This window comes from Aplidium turbinatum, chromosome 5, assembly GCF_918807975.1.
Source record: "Aplidium turbinatum chromosome 5, kaAplTurb1.1, whole genome shotgun sequence".
Taxonomy (NCBI): Eukaryota; Metazoa; Chordata; class Ascidiacea; order Aplousobranchia; family Polyclinidae; genus Aplidium; species Aplidium turbinatum.
The window spans coordinates 24,037,524-24,055,251 of record NC_137476.1 but is presented as its reverse complement, the minus strand read 5'-3'; the positions used below and the strand labels follow the sequence as shown (position 1 = coordinate 24,055,251).

Sequence of the window (17,728 nt, the reverse complement as noted above, 5' to 3'; positions counted from 1 at the left end):
TCTAAAGAAACATAAAAAATTACCCTTGAGGACCGATGGGACACATATGTCCCATGCAAACAAAATCTCCTTTCATACCATAATATTCGCTCCTATCCTAATTCTAACTGGCATACAACAACAAAGAGGTCTTACAGACCACATTGCAACCAAAAATTTTTTTTTAAATGACATGAAAATTTCTCAATTAAGTCACTAAAATAATGCACTTGTAACCTCAACTTTTCACTGTTTTCAAACTAAAATAACACCAAGAAAAATGATTCAGAGTTTCCAATTTTTATATTTATTTTGAAGGATAAACATCTAATACTATGTTAGGGTATCAGCAGTCGCAATTTTTTTAAAGTTAACTGCAGGGTGATCGGTTAAGTGCATGGGACACATGTGTCCCAGCGGTCCTCAAAAATGCAGTTTCGCTTAAAATTAAGCAAGCTTTGTTTTAGAGACATGGAGACTGAAAGCATCATTCTCAATATCGTGACGTCACACGCGTGCCAAAGGGGGGTTGTAAGTCCGCTGTGGGACTAATATCAGCTGTTTAGAAGCATATCAAAGCATTCAACAATTTCTCACAAAATTTCGGGGGGGCCCGTGCCCCTTGGGCCCCCCCATAAATCCGCGCCTGGAAGTCATCCAATATCTACAAAGTTTTTATGCGATAATTTTAAAAGAGGCATAGCGCATGAAGGCATGATGCAATTTATTGAAACTACAGTAGGCTATAGCCTATGTAAGTTTGGAAGCTGATTTGCTACGTCCAACAAATTAGTTAGGTTATAAGCAGAGTTACCAACCCGCCAAAATTTCTAATATTTGTCCTAATTTTGATGGGGAGTGTCTTAGAAAACTCCATTATATTGAATTCTAAAAAATGTACGCTACTAATTTGGGTATAGGCTATACCCAAAATTAGGCTATAACCTACAGTACGTCTATTTTCGTTCGGAGCTGGAGCCGAAACCACTAGGCCTAATATGAAACCCAAGAGCTTCGAAGCTAGCGAGCCGGAGTTAGGCCTACTGATGAAAAACATGACAGTTCCAAAGCTAGAGCCAGAGCCACTGGTGTAAAAAGGTAGCCACTAAAATAGGTCAATTCCCAATATGATCCCAATGAATGCAATGTTTTCTGTTGTATCCAAGCTTATGCCGGTCGTTGAAGATTTAGATTAAGTGGACTGCAAGGAAGCCAATCTTCGTATCTACCTTCAGGCATACCTTTAAATGTCCTGTCAAGAAGCAAGAACACAGCCACATTCTCTTGGGCGGTGTCAAACCAGCCCTCTTTCGAGAGTCGAGCGAGGGCTCTCATCATTCGGCTATGCAGCCAACAATGAATGCAATGACACCCTTAACCAATCAGAACATGTTTAAATCAGGTTAGTTTCTATTGATTCCAACTTTGTGTTCTACATAATTGTAATTCAAAAAATGATAGGCCTATGTGGAAACATCACGCAATTTTTTTACATTAAACTTTCATAAGCAGCCTATTTGTATTTGGTCATTCGCCTAACCCAGACAGCAAATCAACCGTTTTCTATATGGATTCAACGTCTACAGACGCTGAATCAATGTAAAAAAAGGTTGATTTTCAGTCTGGGAAGGTACCGTACCGTGCAAGTTTAACTTTTATTGGGGTATTTCTGTTGCAGTAAATCAAAAGTATTTTGTATTGTTTCCAAAATTGTAAATTACTTTTTTTCGAATTAAATCGATTTCAATTCGACTTTACTGAAGTCTGAGATCGCAACTCTGGTTGAAACAAACTTGAAAAACAGTATAGAATAGGCTATTAGTCAGCTACGTAGCATCAGGTGGGCGTGCAGGCTACCTGTCGCTGGCAGGGCCTATGAGAGGGGGGTACGGAGGGTACGGCGTACCCTTGAGAGCCCAGACCTGTGATTGTTGGGGGGCCCGGAATTGTGATTTTATAGTTTACGCGCAAAAATGTTTGGTTAAAACCATCCTAAACGACTAAATTCAAGCATAAAAGTTGTTATTTTTTAGTCCTGGGGGGGGGCCCGTAATGTAGCAAGAGGGCCCGGAAAGGTAACTAAGTGCATTGTGCACAAATTAAGGGCCCAAAGTGGTGATTTAATGTTTTACGTTAAAAATGTTCTGTTAAAAGCACCCTAAATTAAATTATAAAAGTTAGTTATTCTCCTGTCCGGGGGGGTCATAGCGTAGCAAAAGCAAGGTTGAGATTGCCTAACCCGCCAGATTTTTTTTAAAAGCCCGGGTGTTTTTGGTTTTTTTTGTGTTTTTTAAAAACTATTTGAAAAAGGAAGTTTCACGCTTATTTTACTTTAAAATGAATTTAAGAGTTGTAGCAGGAGCCAGAGTCAATACTTTCGGAGCTGGAGCGGAGCCGAAGTAAAAAAAAGTGGCTTCATTCACCTCTGCTAAGCATGTGGTGAATGCAAAAGTTAATGAAGAAAGGTTATTGGTCAGATGATTAATTTGATTATGTTTTGACCTGATGTTGTGTTTGAGCCTTGGTAGAGAGCTTGACTTGTTGTACGAGATACATATGACACTCAATAACGTTAACGGATTTAACATTATTTATTAAACACAAAAAAAAAACAATAAAAAACTACTAAATCCAACGTTTTCGACACCACATAGTGTCCTCATTTGGAATAATTATAGGCTACATCTAAGATAAATAACTAAGTTTGAAAATTTTACATTAAAGCTGTACAAGCGACACCTTTCAACAGCACCATCAACAACTGACACATGAATTTAATGCAGGATACACAAATTGGCGAGTGACAATTCACATGATATGCACAACACAAAACACTAATTAAAAACGCAAAGCAAGATGGTAAGTTTGTGTAAACTAAAGCTGATCAAAAATTATTTAAGATCAACAACAGGTGAAGAGCGTTTAGTCAATCTGGCAAGGCTCAGCATAGAATCAAAGTTAGCCAGACAAGTTAACTTTGATAAAGTTGTTAAAGTTTTTGCAGAAAAAAAGGCAAGAAAAATCTGTTTTGCTGAATAAATGAACTCAGCGATGTACAAAATACTGCTTTTGGTATATAGTTGACATGCAAGCATTGGCTAAGAGTTAAAGAAGACCCTGACAAAGTTTATTTTGGCCAAGTTATAAAAGTTTTTGAAAGAAAAGTCCAGACAAGCTGTTATGCTAACTAGTAACTAAATACCGATCATGAAGTTATTGTAGTACAAGTATTACAGTATATTTAGTTTTGATTGTGGGCTAACTTGCAATCATACCATACTACAGCTACTAATTTGATGCTCTTGAGCCTGTTGAAGCGTGAACTTTTGAAAGTACTTGAGCTTTTTTGCTTTTGGACGGTCATTCTCAATCTCAGCAAAATTTTGTGCATGTTCAACTTAAATGACGGACTGATTGTTTAATAACTATATATAAATAGTGAATTTTTTATGTTCAGCAGAATTTGGATATAATGGACTATTCATGGGCAGCATTTTTTGTCCTTTCCTGTATCAGAAATCTGACATCTGTTACATCCAAATGCCTTGGAGAAAAAAAACTGACCAGAGTGTTGGTCCATTACACCAGAGTTCTACAGTAATAGCACATTATACTGTTATGTAGTTGTTAAACTGTACAAATTATCCTCTTTGTACAATAGTAGCCTACTGGCTGTATGTGGTCCACGTCTTTTAGGTGCAGACAATTAGGCGCCGGTCAAATAGGCGCGCACACTGTGGTGTCAGCGGAATGGCCCGTTTCGGTGAGTCCGATTCGGTGAGTCCGATTCGGTTAGTCTGATTCGGTGAGTCCGATCCCTTAACGGGGGATTTTTTCAATTTTTTTTTTAAATTATCGGGTACCGTAGCCTAATTATCATTGCCGTTTTAGGGTTAGGGGTTAGGAGTTAAGGTTAGGGGTTAGAAGTTAGGAACTCACCGAATCAGACTCACCGAATCGGACTCACCGAATCGGACTCACCGAATAGTAGCCGACCCGGTGTCAGGATATTTAGGTGCAGAGCATTGTGGCGCCCGGTCATTTATGTTCTGCAACGTCAAACTCTGGTAAGAAGATGCTATGTTTTAATGGAGTAAAACTATGGAATCAAATACCAAAAGAAATATATACAGGAAAAGTCTTATAATGCTTTTAAATTTAAATATAAATGTTTATTAAAGAATTTGTACAATGATCACTCCTGAAACATATCATCTGCTTATTTCTCTGCACAGTTTTTTTTTTTTATTTTTATGTTGCCCTGTGTTACTCCACTGTTAATGTATTATGTAAAGTGCTGGTACTGTGCTATATGTGTTAATATTCTTAATTTTGGGTCTTTTGTTTAAATGTTTGGGTGGCAGCTGACTTTGGTGACCTTTTGGTCTTTCGCTGCCATCCTTGTTGTGCGAATTATTTGTGTTTATTGTGTTTTTGTATAGTTTTGTTCTTTTCTTTTTCGCCAACAAAACAAAAATAAACTGAACTGTCATTATTCAGATGCATAGGAATAGAATTTAATTTAGAATAGGCCAATGCCATTCTCTGTTCCTATAAACTTGTATTTTATGATGCTCAGTTTTTTCTTATCTGGCAGCAGGGCAGGGTAGGCCTATATCATATGAGGTAAGTGACATATTTATCTTTCATATTCAATATTATTGTGCATAGCCTATTAAAATTAAGTAATAGTTTTATTGCAGCCTGATACTATTATATCGCACAGATGTCTAATTCTGCAGTAAAATGTTGTATGGTGTGCAATACGCGGTACGCCTAAGCAATCATCACGCGCTTTGCCCAAGACAAAGGGGGCCCGGAGTGAGAGGGGGCCCGGAATGACTCTTCGTACCCTTGATGAAAACTTCTCTCAGAGGCCCTGGTCGCTGGAAGTAGTGTAATATTTAAACTTAACATGTTAAACTGGCGAATCTGTAGGAAATACTTTGAGGTTGACAGGGGAGGTCAAGAGGGCATCGTTGGTGGGGCCGTTGAGAGGACAATTTAGGCCCGGTACCAATGAGATTTTCGGACCCCTGATTTAAAACTAAGACAACCGCTCTTTATCCAAAGAATACGCTGCGGTTTCTTTAAGTTTTGGGACCCTTGGAAAGGCTGGCTGGCCCCTAAAATCATATCGTGCCCAGGTCCAACAGTAGGCTATTACCCACTAGGTCCTTTAGGGCCACCGTAAGCGGGGGAGGGGGGAAGAGAGGGCAATGGTGCCCTTTTAAAGTCATGTAAGCTAGTGCAAAATTTGATTTATAACAATTTCTGTTATTCGCTTTTAGCCTAATTATAATCTTTCATTTTTGTCTCAAAATAATATTTACCTCAAGAAATCATAGCATGATGCCCTTCCGTGCCATTGTTCTTTTTATACCGGACACTTGTATCATTCCTCGACAATGAGATGATAGATGAGCATTATCGCTATATCTTATGTTAAAACTTTAAAAATAATGGCCTTTCAGCAAGGAAAGTGCCATTTTTTCATAATCCTGCCCCCCCCCCCCCCCGCAGTCAAAAATACAAGTCTATTTTGCTTTGGAGAAAACTTGCTTTTGTCAAAATGAAACATAATGAAACTACTGTCCTTTTTTCTTGACGATTTGATTAGTATTTTGTCTAATTTGGGGTAGTGCTGATGCGTCTTATTGTTTTAGGACTCCAAAAATGTCATTGGTTGGCTACAGGGCCAACATCGACTTTTCGACCGGCCTGTTTCTACGAATTTACAGTGACTCAGTGAGGTAGGTAATTTATTTCACTTTTGCATCGCACAGTGTTGTATTACGCAATAGACTAAATTTTTCATCATTTAGTTAAAAGCTTTTCACTCAATCAACAATATGCTAACAATTTAGCACCCTACAAAGTTGATAAGATGTTCCACGATTTTGATTTATCTTCCTTTTAGACTCTGGAAACAATCCAGTTGTGTGTTTGTTGTGTCAATATTTGGACAAAGTGCTGCGCCAATCACAAGCAGAACCGCTTTAGCAAAATAGATAATGAAAGACTTGTTCCAACCAGTGTGGACTGGAAACGTGCATGTTTCAACAGTAAAATAATTTTCTTGTAGGCGATGTTATTTGCTTCTTTGCGAGTGTTGCAGTGTCTCCAGAAAGTTTGTACGGTATGTTGAGACTTTTCTTGCGCAGTCTACTTTAATTTATCGTTAGCTTTGTTTAAACTTAATTTAAGTAAATTCAGTTGAAGGTTAGTTAGAAGAAGGAAAAGGTTAGCGAAGGAAAGTAGTTGGTATACAACTATAATACAACGCAATATGCAAACGAGTGAAAAAACTTTAAATTTTAGCTAAATTTCTAAAAGAATTTTGCCATTATTTACTACGGAGGACAGTAGTAAACTCTTTATGTAAAACACGATAAAAGATAGTGCAAGCTTCTTATTTGGGAGCGAAGACAAGTTGCTCTCGAAATTAGGAACTACCGCAGATTACAACAGCTCGGGTTCAGGTTGAGTCGATTTAGCTGTTCCAGCAGTTGCTTTGACCAAGTTGGCGTTCCAGAGCGACATGGATAGCAAATAATGGCATGGTTCGTTGGTTACTTAATCAAGCGTGCAAATGCCAGAGCAACAGCATTCGTGCATTGAAGAAGAATTAATATAAAAGGAGAGAACTTTTATTTCGTTTGTTGCGAGAATAGCACGGTAATACACAATATGAATAAAATAGCACCGCAGCAATCTCAACAGACCGAAAGCAGCGAAAGACCATATCAGTCATCGAGTCAGCTGCTTCCCTGTTCTTAATGAGAAATGTCAAAAATCGGCAAATTACGTTTTGTTATTTTTCCAGTTTCCCTTTTGTTTTGTTACTTTGTTAGAAATACCTTCCTTCATTCCAGCCAGCAAATCAGCCAGTTTTTACATTGATTCAGCTTCTGCAAACGTTGAATCAATGTAAAAAACAGCCGATTTGCTGATTGGGATACTTTATCTTGCTAAGTGTTTGCGTGTGACGTTACACATTAACCGGAATGGTTATAGGTAAATTGTTCGTAAACAATTGTTCGTAAAACAATTGTTCGTAAACAGTTGTTCGTAAAACCATTGTTCGTAAGCAGTTGTTCGTACAATTAAATCCCTAAAACAATTCTTCGTAAAGCATTTCTTGTGCATGCACGAAGAAATGCTTTATGAAGAATTGTTTTACGAAGAATTAATTTTACGAACAATTGTTTTACGAACAATTGTTTACGAAAAAACGTCAGACACCAACCGGTATAGCCTGATCCAGCCATGGTTGATCATATTTTGTTATTTCTTGTAAAAGGCTTAATTTTTTCTTCTCAAATTCAACTGCCATTAGGTCTGAAATTATAGTCTACTTACTTTAAAACAGAAAAGCCACATTATTTGGTTATTGGAAGACAAAAACTTAAAAAAATAAAATTCTTAATAAAACAACAATCGTAATTGGCATTATAGTTCGCAGTCACGGCATCAGTCCAAATAGACTCTGCCTTTAATCTTCAAGAGTCAAGACAGTAGCGTGGCCCGGAAAACAATTCATTGCATATGTCAAGCAGCGATTGTGTTGTTTTATCATTCTCCTCACGCCAACCCCAGGCCCAGTTCAGTTTATTGTTTTGTTGGCGACAAACAAACAAGAAGTACATAAAATTTGAGTGTCTATCAGTTATCAGCACAACAGGAAGTTGAAGGTATGATGCATTGTACAGTCAATGATGTGGTCTGTTCATCCACGCTGTAGGCAACTCACAGATCACAAAAATGTATTTTTACCGTTTGTGCATGTTTGAGGTTTGAACAAAGAAACTCGACGCCAGTGCATAGGTGATTTAGTAGTAGTCTACTCTTGCCTCCATCTGCAAATGCATTCCTGCTGGGTTGAGGCTAATATTGGAAATGAGAGTTTAAACTTTTGAGGTTTCTTCGTCCAGTTCACGCTCCATTGATGCTCCCTCCCAACAGTTCAGTTGCAGGGAATTGCTCACAGGCTCGTAGTGCTTGGAGTAAAGCTGGTGTCTAGTGATGGTGCATGAGCTATTGCGTAGGATAGAAACAGTTCAGTAGGTTGAATTCCTGCAAGGACAGAGTTGTTCATAGCACTGATCTCTGGTTTGAGCGTAGACTACTTAGCGCACACAGTGTCAAGTCATGTGTGTAAAATAGGCTAGATGTTATTTTTAGTTTATTTAAATATAAGTTTAGCTTGTAGCCTAAAACTGGTCTATGTGGGCCTAAGCAAATTAATAGTTTCATTAACTTTTACTTTTGCGATCAAGCTTTGCTGTGTTATCAGAAGCAAAAAGTTTCTTTTAAAAGAAAAAATATAATTTCAGTAATTGTGAAGTACTAGACAAATAAGCTACACCGGGAATGAACCGAATGTCTTCATTGCTATCAAAAATAGGAAATTCTATAGCGGAAAATGCTTTTATAAATGGAAAATGGGTAAAAGTAAACGGGTCTTTTCCGGTTTATAACCCATACAATGGAACAGTTGTGGCGGAAGCTGCAGATTGTGGAGCAGAGGATGCAAAAAGAGCTGTAGAAATAGCTCAGACTGCCTTTCTGAAATGGAGGGAAACTGTTCCCAAGGTGGGTCCTTTTAATTTAAAATGACATTCATTTTGCTTGCATCAGCTTTTGTCGATAAGATAAGCTTTAATCTCATATTGTTGCGCTGTCAGCAAACTCCGTTTTGAAAACACATTGATTCAAAGTTTGCAGACGTTGAATTAATGTACAAGGAACAGATTTTGCTACTTCAGAAAGTGATGAACGCTAAAGCGAGTCACTCAACCTCTGCTTTGTACAGACTAGCTTGAAAATGGAGAAATGAGATTGATGCATGGCCGGGGATTGATCGGCTGCAGCGAACGATAAACGCAGAATGAAAGTAATATTACTGCAGCAAGAATTATGCTTGCATTAACTTGCTGAAACTTACTTTCAAAGGAATGATAAATTGAATGTCTTTTCCTATATCTGTGGTTTTGCCAAGTAAATCCGAAGTAATTATCTCTCTATACGATGTACTGCTGCAAAAATTTTGTTGTTGAACATCATTGATCAACTGATTGCATTCACTTGGTTTTAGATTTGTATGCTTCTTCTTCAACAGATTAATCATGTTTGATCAGCTGTGGCCTCCCACATGAACTTCCTCCCTTTTGCTCTGTTGTTTGTTTTTACTAGTAGCCTATTTCTGGCATACTTTTTATTCCGTAATTTGCTGGATATTGTCAAACTATTTCATTTTTGTCGTCCTTTTGTTCGTTTGTCTTGTGCCATCCAAGTCAACATTAACTTTTCCAAGGAGTTGCTTCTTGCTATATGTCCGAAATACATGTATAATAAAAAAGATTCCAAACAAAAAGTTTATTGTTCATCGTTTTGTATCAAGCCAGGTGGGAGTCAGCCTTTTTTGACTCCGACTCTGGACATGCCAAAATCCCACCGACTCCACCACTCCGACTTTACGGTCCTGATCCTGATTATTTTGCTGCATCACACAGGCGCACTATTGATTATAATTATTTTTTATATTATTGGTTAAAGTCGATATCGGATAACTTCGATAATTGTATAACATTTGTGGTTAGGCATATGGCCTCGACTTTGATTTGTGGACACAGACGTAGAGTAGAAAAATTAAGAGATTTTCTAGTCTAGAACATTTTTTTATCTTTATAAATTAACAATGGCATTTACGGCGAGTGTGTGTTTGGTAATTATCAATTTAATGCATATTTTGAAGGAACGATCCAAGGTTTTAATGAAATGGATGGATCTCATTTTGGAAAACAAAACCGCACTGGCTGAAATTATAACGGCAGAAAATGTAAGTTTGAGTTTTACAAAACAGTGATAGCCTAATACCTAATAATTAGGCTACATCGTCTGAAGTAGCCTGTATTGTAACCGTACGCTATAGGCCTACATTCAGCATTATGAAAATAACGTCAATGTCTAGTGGCCACCAAGTCTGTGGACGATAGGTTGCTCGTCAGGGTTTCGTTTGTAAGCAGATCCAGATAATGCTGTCGTTGGAAAAATTGATCTTGGCTGCTCATGTTTTTTGTATTGATACCTGGCCGGTGTATAGTCACCCCAGCCTCAAGCATAGGGAAAAAGCTTTGCATTAAACGGCAAAAAAAGTCCAAGGATTCATACAAAAAAAGAGAGCCTTTATGTTAGTTGATAACATTAGTCGAAATGTTGTTATATTTTTTCCACTCTAACTATTCGAAACTTTTAGAAAAATCTTGCTCGGCGTTAAGCGTTAACACGAATTTATTTCAGGGGAAGCCAATCAAACAATCATTAGGGGAAATCACATACGCAACTACATTTGTGGAGTGGAGTGCGGAAGAGGCGAAGCGAACATATGGAATGACCATACCCGCGCCACACCCCCAGAAACGGCTCATGTCTATCAAACAACCAATTGGCGTAGCGGGCTTGATAACACCTGTAAGGTTGACAAAAATAACCCAAATCTTTAGAAGGAACTACTGTATGCTGTGACCCCAAACAAAGTTTCCACTATCAACAACTCACCAAACGTTGGAGTGTTGCAAAATAATAATTTTGTTTTCTGAATAGCCTATAGGCCCTATACCTTTCATTGTGCCGAAGTATCATAAACATGTATTGTAAGTTAAGCAGATTTTTTTTGAAAGTTATTATAAGATCGAATTTCTCTATTCGAGACAATGTTGTTCTATTCTCTGATTAGTTCATAAAGTAGGCCGTGTAGGCTAATGGTAGGCCTAAGATATTTTTGTAAATGAGCTTGTAAGAATGCTGCTGGCTAAGTTTTACTAAAGGAATCGTAGTCCTCATGCACAAAACTTTATTTCATTGACTTTTTTTTGTTTTCTTTCACAAACAACACTATTCCATAATAATAATAATAATAACGTTATAATTTTATTTTTGTCGCTCTACAACAGCTAAAGTCTTTTAGCGACAGGAGTCATTTTTGATTTTATATCAAACTTATGCAGTTACGCAAGAAAGAACACAATCGGTACCGTTTTTGAAGTCTTCGGTTTGACCCGACCTAGAATCGATCTCAGATCTACCAGCATTATAGGCGAAGACGAAACCACCCGGCCACTGAGCTGGTAACACTTTGTCATAATTCACACCGATTCAACCAAAAGTATAGGTTTTCAAACTTTTGAAACGCTTCTTTTCAGTGGAACTTTCCATGTGCGATGATTACAAGAAAAGCCTGCGCTGCAATAGCTGCAGGATGTAGTGTAGTTTTGAAACCCTCCGAGGAAACTCCATTTTCTGCTCTCGCTCTTGCAAAGGTAAGCACACTGCTTCACAATTAAAATTATTGTTATTGAAACACCAAGGTTTTGGTTGCTAGATACAAATTAACGTGAAATGCTATAACGCAAACAAGTGTGAGTGAACGAAAATCCAATCAAAAAGTGCAATTATAGCTAATGAGATCTACCTCCGGTTAGCACCATCGAGTGATGCCATCGCTGCTTTATCTATCCTCCATAAGTAGATTATTGTTTTATGTTTATATGAACTTCTATCTGTTTAATTTGGCGATACGCTTTGTACATATTCTAAGAATGATACAGATTACAAATTAATCATTGGAATTTTTTCTCATTACCTTCCAAGAAAAATGAACGCAACTGGAACAACTGACGACTAGGCCTACACCTCTCATTCACTTCAAAATCATCTTATCCTTACCCCTACCTCTTACCCTGCCGTTTACTTAATCTTCAATCCCAGGATATCAACTTGGACGCAACAAAAACACAGTATTAATAGGCTATGTAATTCTCAGGCGCAGTGATATTCATGTCTAAAGGTGGTTGTGCTCTGCAAACTTTTCCAGCACTCTACAACTACGGTATTAAAAAGCCCAAGCAACATAAAAAAGCAACGTGAACTTTACTTTTCTTTTTGCTCTAACTTTTCAATGCATCTAATCTATGTCTTTAGCTTGCAAAAGAAGCGGGGATACCTGATGGGGTATTTAATGTTCTGCCTTCATCGCGACAGCGCACCCCTGAGGTTGGAAACGTTCTTTGTACCCATCCACACGTTGGTGCTATTTCGTTTACTGGTTCAACAGCGACAGGAAAGGTTAGTGCCAATACCATTGATCAATCTATTTACACAAAACTTGAGCAAAATATCACTACACAAGTTTGTGGAAATTAGGTATATGATATTAAGCATCCCATATAATATAATGCTTTGATCAAACAATTTCAGTTGTTAGCCTAATTATAATCTTTCATTTCTGCCTCAAAGTAATATTCACGACACAAAATTCTGTATCACAGTAGGTAATCAGCCTACATCATCATAACATAGCATGCTGCCCTCCTGCCATTACCATTGTTCTTTGTATACCGGACACTTGTATCATTACTCGATGATGAGCTGATGGATGAGCATTGAGCATTATTGCTATATCTTATCTTAAAACTGAAAAAAAAATTGGCTTTTCAGCAACAAAAGTGCCCTATTTCATAATCTTGCCCCCCCAGTCAAAAACCGTTCCGGCGCCCCTGGGTACCCTATCTAATATATTTAGTTCAAAAGTTCAGTTGCAAAAGCAAAAAGAAGAGTGTAGTTTTAAAAGTGCCTTTTTGCTAAAGTGGAGTGAGCGTTGGAAAAAGTGCTTTTAGCAGTGACTTAAGTATTGTTGCAAAATTGGTAGACTTCGCTATCTATTGTAGCATTTGAACTGAAAGCCAAACGCTAGGCCTCATCTTGGCTGAGCACAGGATTGCCATATTGGCGGTTTTTATGCAAACTTTTAGAAATTTGACGTTTTTTTTATATTTTTAGGTTAAAATATGGCACGGTCGCAACACCTTAGGCTATTTTAATAATCATGCTGTTGACAAAACCAGTGTTTTGCTTGTTACTTATTTTATTTGTATTGCAAACATCAATTTCAACAAATTGACTTTTAGATTCTTTTGCGCCAGTCAGCGGATACTGTTAAGAAAGTATCGCTGGAGTTAGGTGGCTCAGCACCGTTCATTGTATTCGACAGTGCAGATTTGGATAATGTCATCCAACATCTAATGCTGAGCAAGTTTCGTAACATGGGCCAGGTAATGTGAGATCTATTTGCATACAGTATTAGTTGCCAAACCTTTTAAAGTTCTGAAGCTACATTCAATATTTGTCAAGCCTGTGCTCCTCTGCTTGAATTCTCTTGAGAGATCATGCAAAGCAATTTTATGATCTTGCGCTTGATGTTCAACAACAAAGCAAGTGGTTACGTTTTGCTTTGGCATCTCACAAAATATTTTTAAATTTACTCACTACACAAACTTAATACAAAAATTGCAAATTTAAAATGTTTGGAATTAGTTTGAAATCCGGCACTTCCAGAAATTCCTGAGTTATAACTTGTATGCTTATTTGTCGGCAAAATGCAAAGTTGCAAGGTTTTTGTGGGCTCATCATCATCATAATCTGGGCTTCTTCTCTCGTTTGACTTGCAGTAGCTTAGATTGGCAATGCCTCCTCGTGCAGCCAAGATACGGTAGTTGGGTCCAGTTGTCGAATACCAGTGATTCCACTTGGGGGTCGTAAGATGGGACATTCGTGGAGTATGTGTTGCATTGTTTGTTCTACCGCTCCGCAGACACATATCGGCGAATTATGCAACCCCCACCTAAACAAATTAGCTCCAGTACAGCCAACGTCACATCTGATCCTGTTCAATGTGACCCATGCCTTTCTTGAGAGGTCTGCTCCAGAAGGGATGGAGAGTGCTGGCATAACTGAAAACTGGGGAGGGATATGTGGCAGCTCGTTCCATTCTTGGGTCCATGTTTCCATGCAGCTGAAGTTCTTATCCACAAGTTGTGTAGCATATCGATGGAATGGGCGCCTTGATGATAGGCGTTGAGGTCTGACTGGTCCATTTGTTTGGGAGTGACTGTAGAGAAGGTGTTGAGGATCGAGTCTCGCATGTAGAGCCAGTTTGTGAGAGGCTTCTTCCCTACGGACATGAGCAGGAGCAATGCCAGCCAAAGTTGGCAGATAAGCAGTAGGTGTGGGGCGGAGACAGCCAGTGATGATGCGCAAGGTGTCGTTAATGCACACATCCATCTTTTTTGTGTGTCTGCTGCGGTTCCATACAGCTGAGGCATATTCGGCTGAGCTGTAGACCAAGGCTAGTGCACTTGTACGCAAGGTTGATGCTCGGGCTCCCCATCCTGTTCCTGCTAGGCTTCTCAAGAGGTTATTTCGCGAGGTAACCTTGGCACGGAGTGACTCGATGTGGGGTCTGTAGGTCAACTGCCGGTCAAGTTTTACTCCAAGGTAAGTTGGGTAAATCTATATAGGTAAATCTATATAATCTGGGCTGTATGTGCGAAATAACGAGTGAAAGTAAAGTAGCTTTCGAGACGAAATGAAGGATTTTTTATTGTTATCTTGTTCATAGCATTTTATTAACCTGCTTATTGTTTTTTTTACCAGGCTTGTGTTGCTTCGAATCGAATTTTTGTGCAATCGAAGGTTTATGATGAAGTTGTTGATAAACTTTCCGCAGCCGTGAAGAAGGAACTTATTCTAGGAAATCCAAGTATTCCAGAAACATCCTTTGGGCCATTAATCAATAAAGATGCAGTAGAAAAAGTAAAAATCTGAGTTTTGTAGGCTGCTAGGCTAACTGTATGATATTGTTAAATTTCTATGCAAATTAAGTGATGATTTTTTAAATTATTTTAAATTTTAAATAATGTTCTTTAGCTTTTTTTTTTATTAAGATTAAAAAACCCAAAAACGATGACTCAACTTTCGAAGTGTGAGTTCTCCATTTAGCGGCATGCAGTCGATGGAATAATTTACAAGAAATAAAACTTCAACAACAAGTAGAATCTATATTCTTTCACTAATGATGACTGGGTCTGGGTCAGTGGTTCAAAGTTTTTGCAAGTGTGCTAAACTGGTCGGATTAATCAAGCATCTAAAGAAGATTTCTCCAAACCGAAAATAAAAATCTCTCCAATAAATCACAAGAAATGGATCGGCTATAAATTTACGGTTCTAATCTTTCGTTATAATCTTTGAACCAAATCTATCAGCACTCTGATTGTCTACAAGTGACCTGTATCACAATTTTCTGATGAATTGTATAAGGTCGAAGGTCAGATAGCGGACGCAGTGAAGCGTGGAGGAAAGGTAGCAGCGGGAGGAAAAAAAAGTCAACTGAATGGAACTTTCTTCGAACCTACGATTATTACCAACGTTACTCCCGAGATGGATTGCTTTAGAAATGAAACGTTTGGGCCTTTAGCTCCCATTACAAGGTAGAAAACGCGGCTGAAAAGTTGCTGAATAATGTGGTTAATTGCATTTTACTGTAGATAACTGTAGTGTACAGTCTTAATCTGTTTTAAAGCATAAAAATTGTAAATCTTAAACGTGGCCTGCAGTGCATAGCCGAGTGGTGAGAGCACTGGTACGGCATTGGTACTCGAGAGGATGCAGGTTCGACACCGCTCATGAGCATGCAGTTCTGTTTTTGGCAAGACACATAAAGGCAAGCCTGAAGGTGGACACAAAGATTGGCTTCTTTGCCTTCACGTCCACTTAATACAAACCTTCAATCACCCGGCGTAAGCCAAGATATGACAAAAAAAATCAATTATTTTGCAAAGAAATTTTTAGATTTGCACAACTCTATTGATTTTGGTTTCAATCCATTGCATAATATCACTCCCTTCATTCTTGTAAAACAAATATTCAAAAACAAAACAAAACAAACATTCAAAACGCTACTTCAACTGGTTCAACAAGACAAACTCTCTACCGAAGCTCTATCTTATATACATGATCTACGAAGGAAACCTACATACAGTACATAGCTAAAGCCTGAAAACCGCTAATGACTGCACTGCTTGCTTCTCTTGCAAGAACAATTTACATACTACAATAGCACACGGTCGTAGATGGGACTAATAAAATGTCAGGGGCCAAATTTCTTGCTGGCAACCTAAAAGTGAAAACTGCAGCGCTCTTTTATTAATTTGGCGTTAAAAATATGACATTTGTATTACAATTGTGACCTTACAACTCATTCTAGTTTTCTTAGACTCTTTGTCATAAATATTTGCTGTGTCGTTATTTCAAGGCACATAGGTACAGTAAATTATTCGGTTGGTAGGCGTACTCGTTTCTTACGGTACAGAAGTTACAGCCACAGTGAAATATTTTACCTGTTGTAGATTTAACACTGAAGCAGATGTTACAAGTTTGGCGAACGATTGTCGATTTGGGTTGGCAGGTAAGAATTTAATTTGACAGACTAAACAAGATTTTTTTTGAACGACAAATTTTATATTCTGGCTTGCGTTTTCCTGGGAAACACCACCATCCACAAATTGTACTAACATTTAATGAACGGTCGAATCTTCAGTATTGCGTTGCAATATTATTCTTTGCAATTGTCCAATTTTCAAGTAATTTACAGCAGCAGGGGTCGGCAACCCTTTTTGGACTACATACTGGTTTAATGCAGATATTATTTTGCGGACCGACCTTCAATGAAACGTATATCTTTGGTGCATGCAAGTAGGCCTATATTGCAACTCATTCAGTAATCGTAACGCTGCTTCCATGAGAGCCCTGGGCGTGGTTTGCAGCAACAACCTGCCCACACCTATGACTTTTCATCATTGGTAGCACTTGAAGTTGTGCGGTTTATTGGTACCACTTTTTGCTGAGCATGCGAAAACATTTCTGACTTAAAAGAACTTGGTCAGCAAACTAATTTATAACAAGTTATTCATGAGCTATAATTCAACACTCCCCATTGCAGTTTTTTGATATGATAAATGAAAACAGTTGTTACGTTAAAAAATGTATGAAACGATTGAAAATAGTAATAAAAACGAAAAAGCAGATAAAAACCATAAAAAAAATGATTAAAAGACGACAACTAAAACAAAACAAAAAACATTTTTAACCATCTCTATACCTGACTAACTGAAAGTTATCTTTAGCCTTTGAATTTCCAGGCTACATTTTTTCTAACGATGTCCAACAATGCTGGAGGGTGGCAGAGAAGCTTGAAGTTGGAATGGTTGGAATAAACGATGGCTTTCTCAGCCTTACTGAAGGACCATTTGGAGGGATCAAAGAATCTGGCTTAGGACGAGAAGGATCTTGCTACGGTCTAGATGAATTCATGGAGATCAAATACATGTGCTGGGGAGTGAAGTGAAACTTGAAACAATCAGAGACTTTGTTCCATTACATTGCGTTTACTGACTACCAGTTACCCTATTAATAACTAGGGCTGTTCGAAACAAACATTTTCAAGTTGAAACGAAACGAAATCCTTCTTAAAGATTTTTGCTCCGAAACGAAATCAAGACAATTAATTTTAGGTCGAAAACAAACAAAATATTTCCTAATTTCTAAACGAAGCAAAATATTTTAAAGCCAGCAGGCCATTACTTTAGAAGACAACAAGAAATCTTGGACACCCTTTTTTTGCAAACAACAAAGTGTAGTATAAGATAGATAGATGTGTTTTGGCTGCTGCGAAAAAGATGTAATCTACGATAAATCAAAACACAATGTACAGTAAAACTGTTAAAAATTACAATTAAAAAAAGAAAATGATAATAACATCACAGCAGTGGGAGGCTGCAAAATGACCATTCAAGGCCTTCAAGCAGCCACCCCTAAACTCTATTGAACCTAGTTTTAACTAGATTGAACCTAG

At 38.0% G+C, this 17,728-nt stretch overlaps 1 protein-coding gene across 2 annotated transcripts; it reads left to right on the top strand.

Moving 5' to 3' along the window:
• Positions 1-4,477: 4,477 nt before the first annotated feature.
• LOC145770366 (succinate-semialdehyde dehydrogenase, mitochondrial-like) lies at positions 4,478-17,718 on the top strand. Of its 2 annotated transcripts, XM_082581992.1 has the most exons (11): positions 4,478-4,605; positions 5,646-5,732; positions 9,737-9,820; positions 10,282-10,452; positions 11,184-11,300; positions 11,962-12,105; positions 12,948-13,091; positions 14,473-14,631; positions 15,136-15,305; positions 16,224-16,282; positions 17,016-17,715. In XM_082581992.1, the coding sequence occupies exons 3-11, from the start codon at positions 9,755-9,757 to the stop codon at positions 17,219-17,221; spliced, it is 1,236 nt and encodes a 411-aa protein (XP_082438118.1). In that variant the 5' UTR covers positions 4,478-4,605; positions 5,646-5,732; positions 9,737-9,754; the 3' UTR covers positions 17,222-17,715. The 2 variants fall into 2 exon arrangements, with proteins under 2 accessions (XP_082438118.1, XP_082438117.1); XM_082581991.1 differs by lacking the exons at positions 4,478-4,605; positions 5,646-5,732 and adding an exon at positions 8,231-8,574 and having other exon boundaries at positions 17,016-17,718.
• Positions 17,719-17,728: the final 10 nt, after the last annotated feature.

Coding starts and splice junctions, on each gene's coding strand:
- LOC145770366 (XM_082581991.1), top strand. CDS start 8,353: ATGAACCGAATGTCTTCATTGCTATCAAAAATAGGAAATTCTATAGCG. Junction 11,301..11,961: donor CTGCTCTCGCTCTTGCAAAG/GTAAGCACACTG, acceptor CTATGTCTTTAG/CTTGCAAAAGAAGCGGGGAT. Junction 13,092..14,472: donor AGTTTCGTAACATGGGCCAG/GTAATGTGAGAT, acceptor TTTTTTTACCAG/GCTTGTGTTGCTTCGAATCG.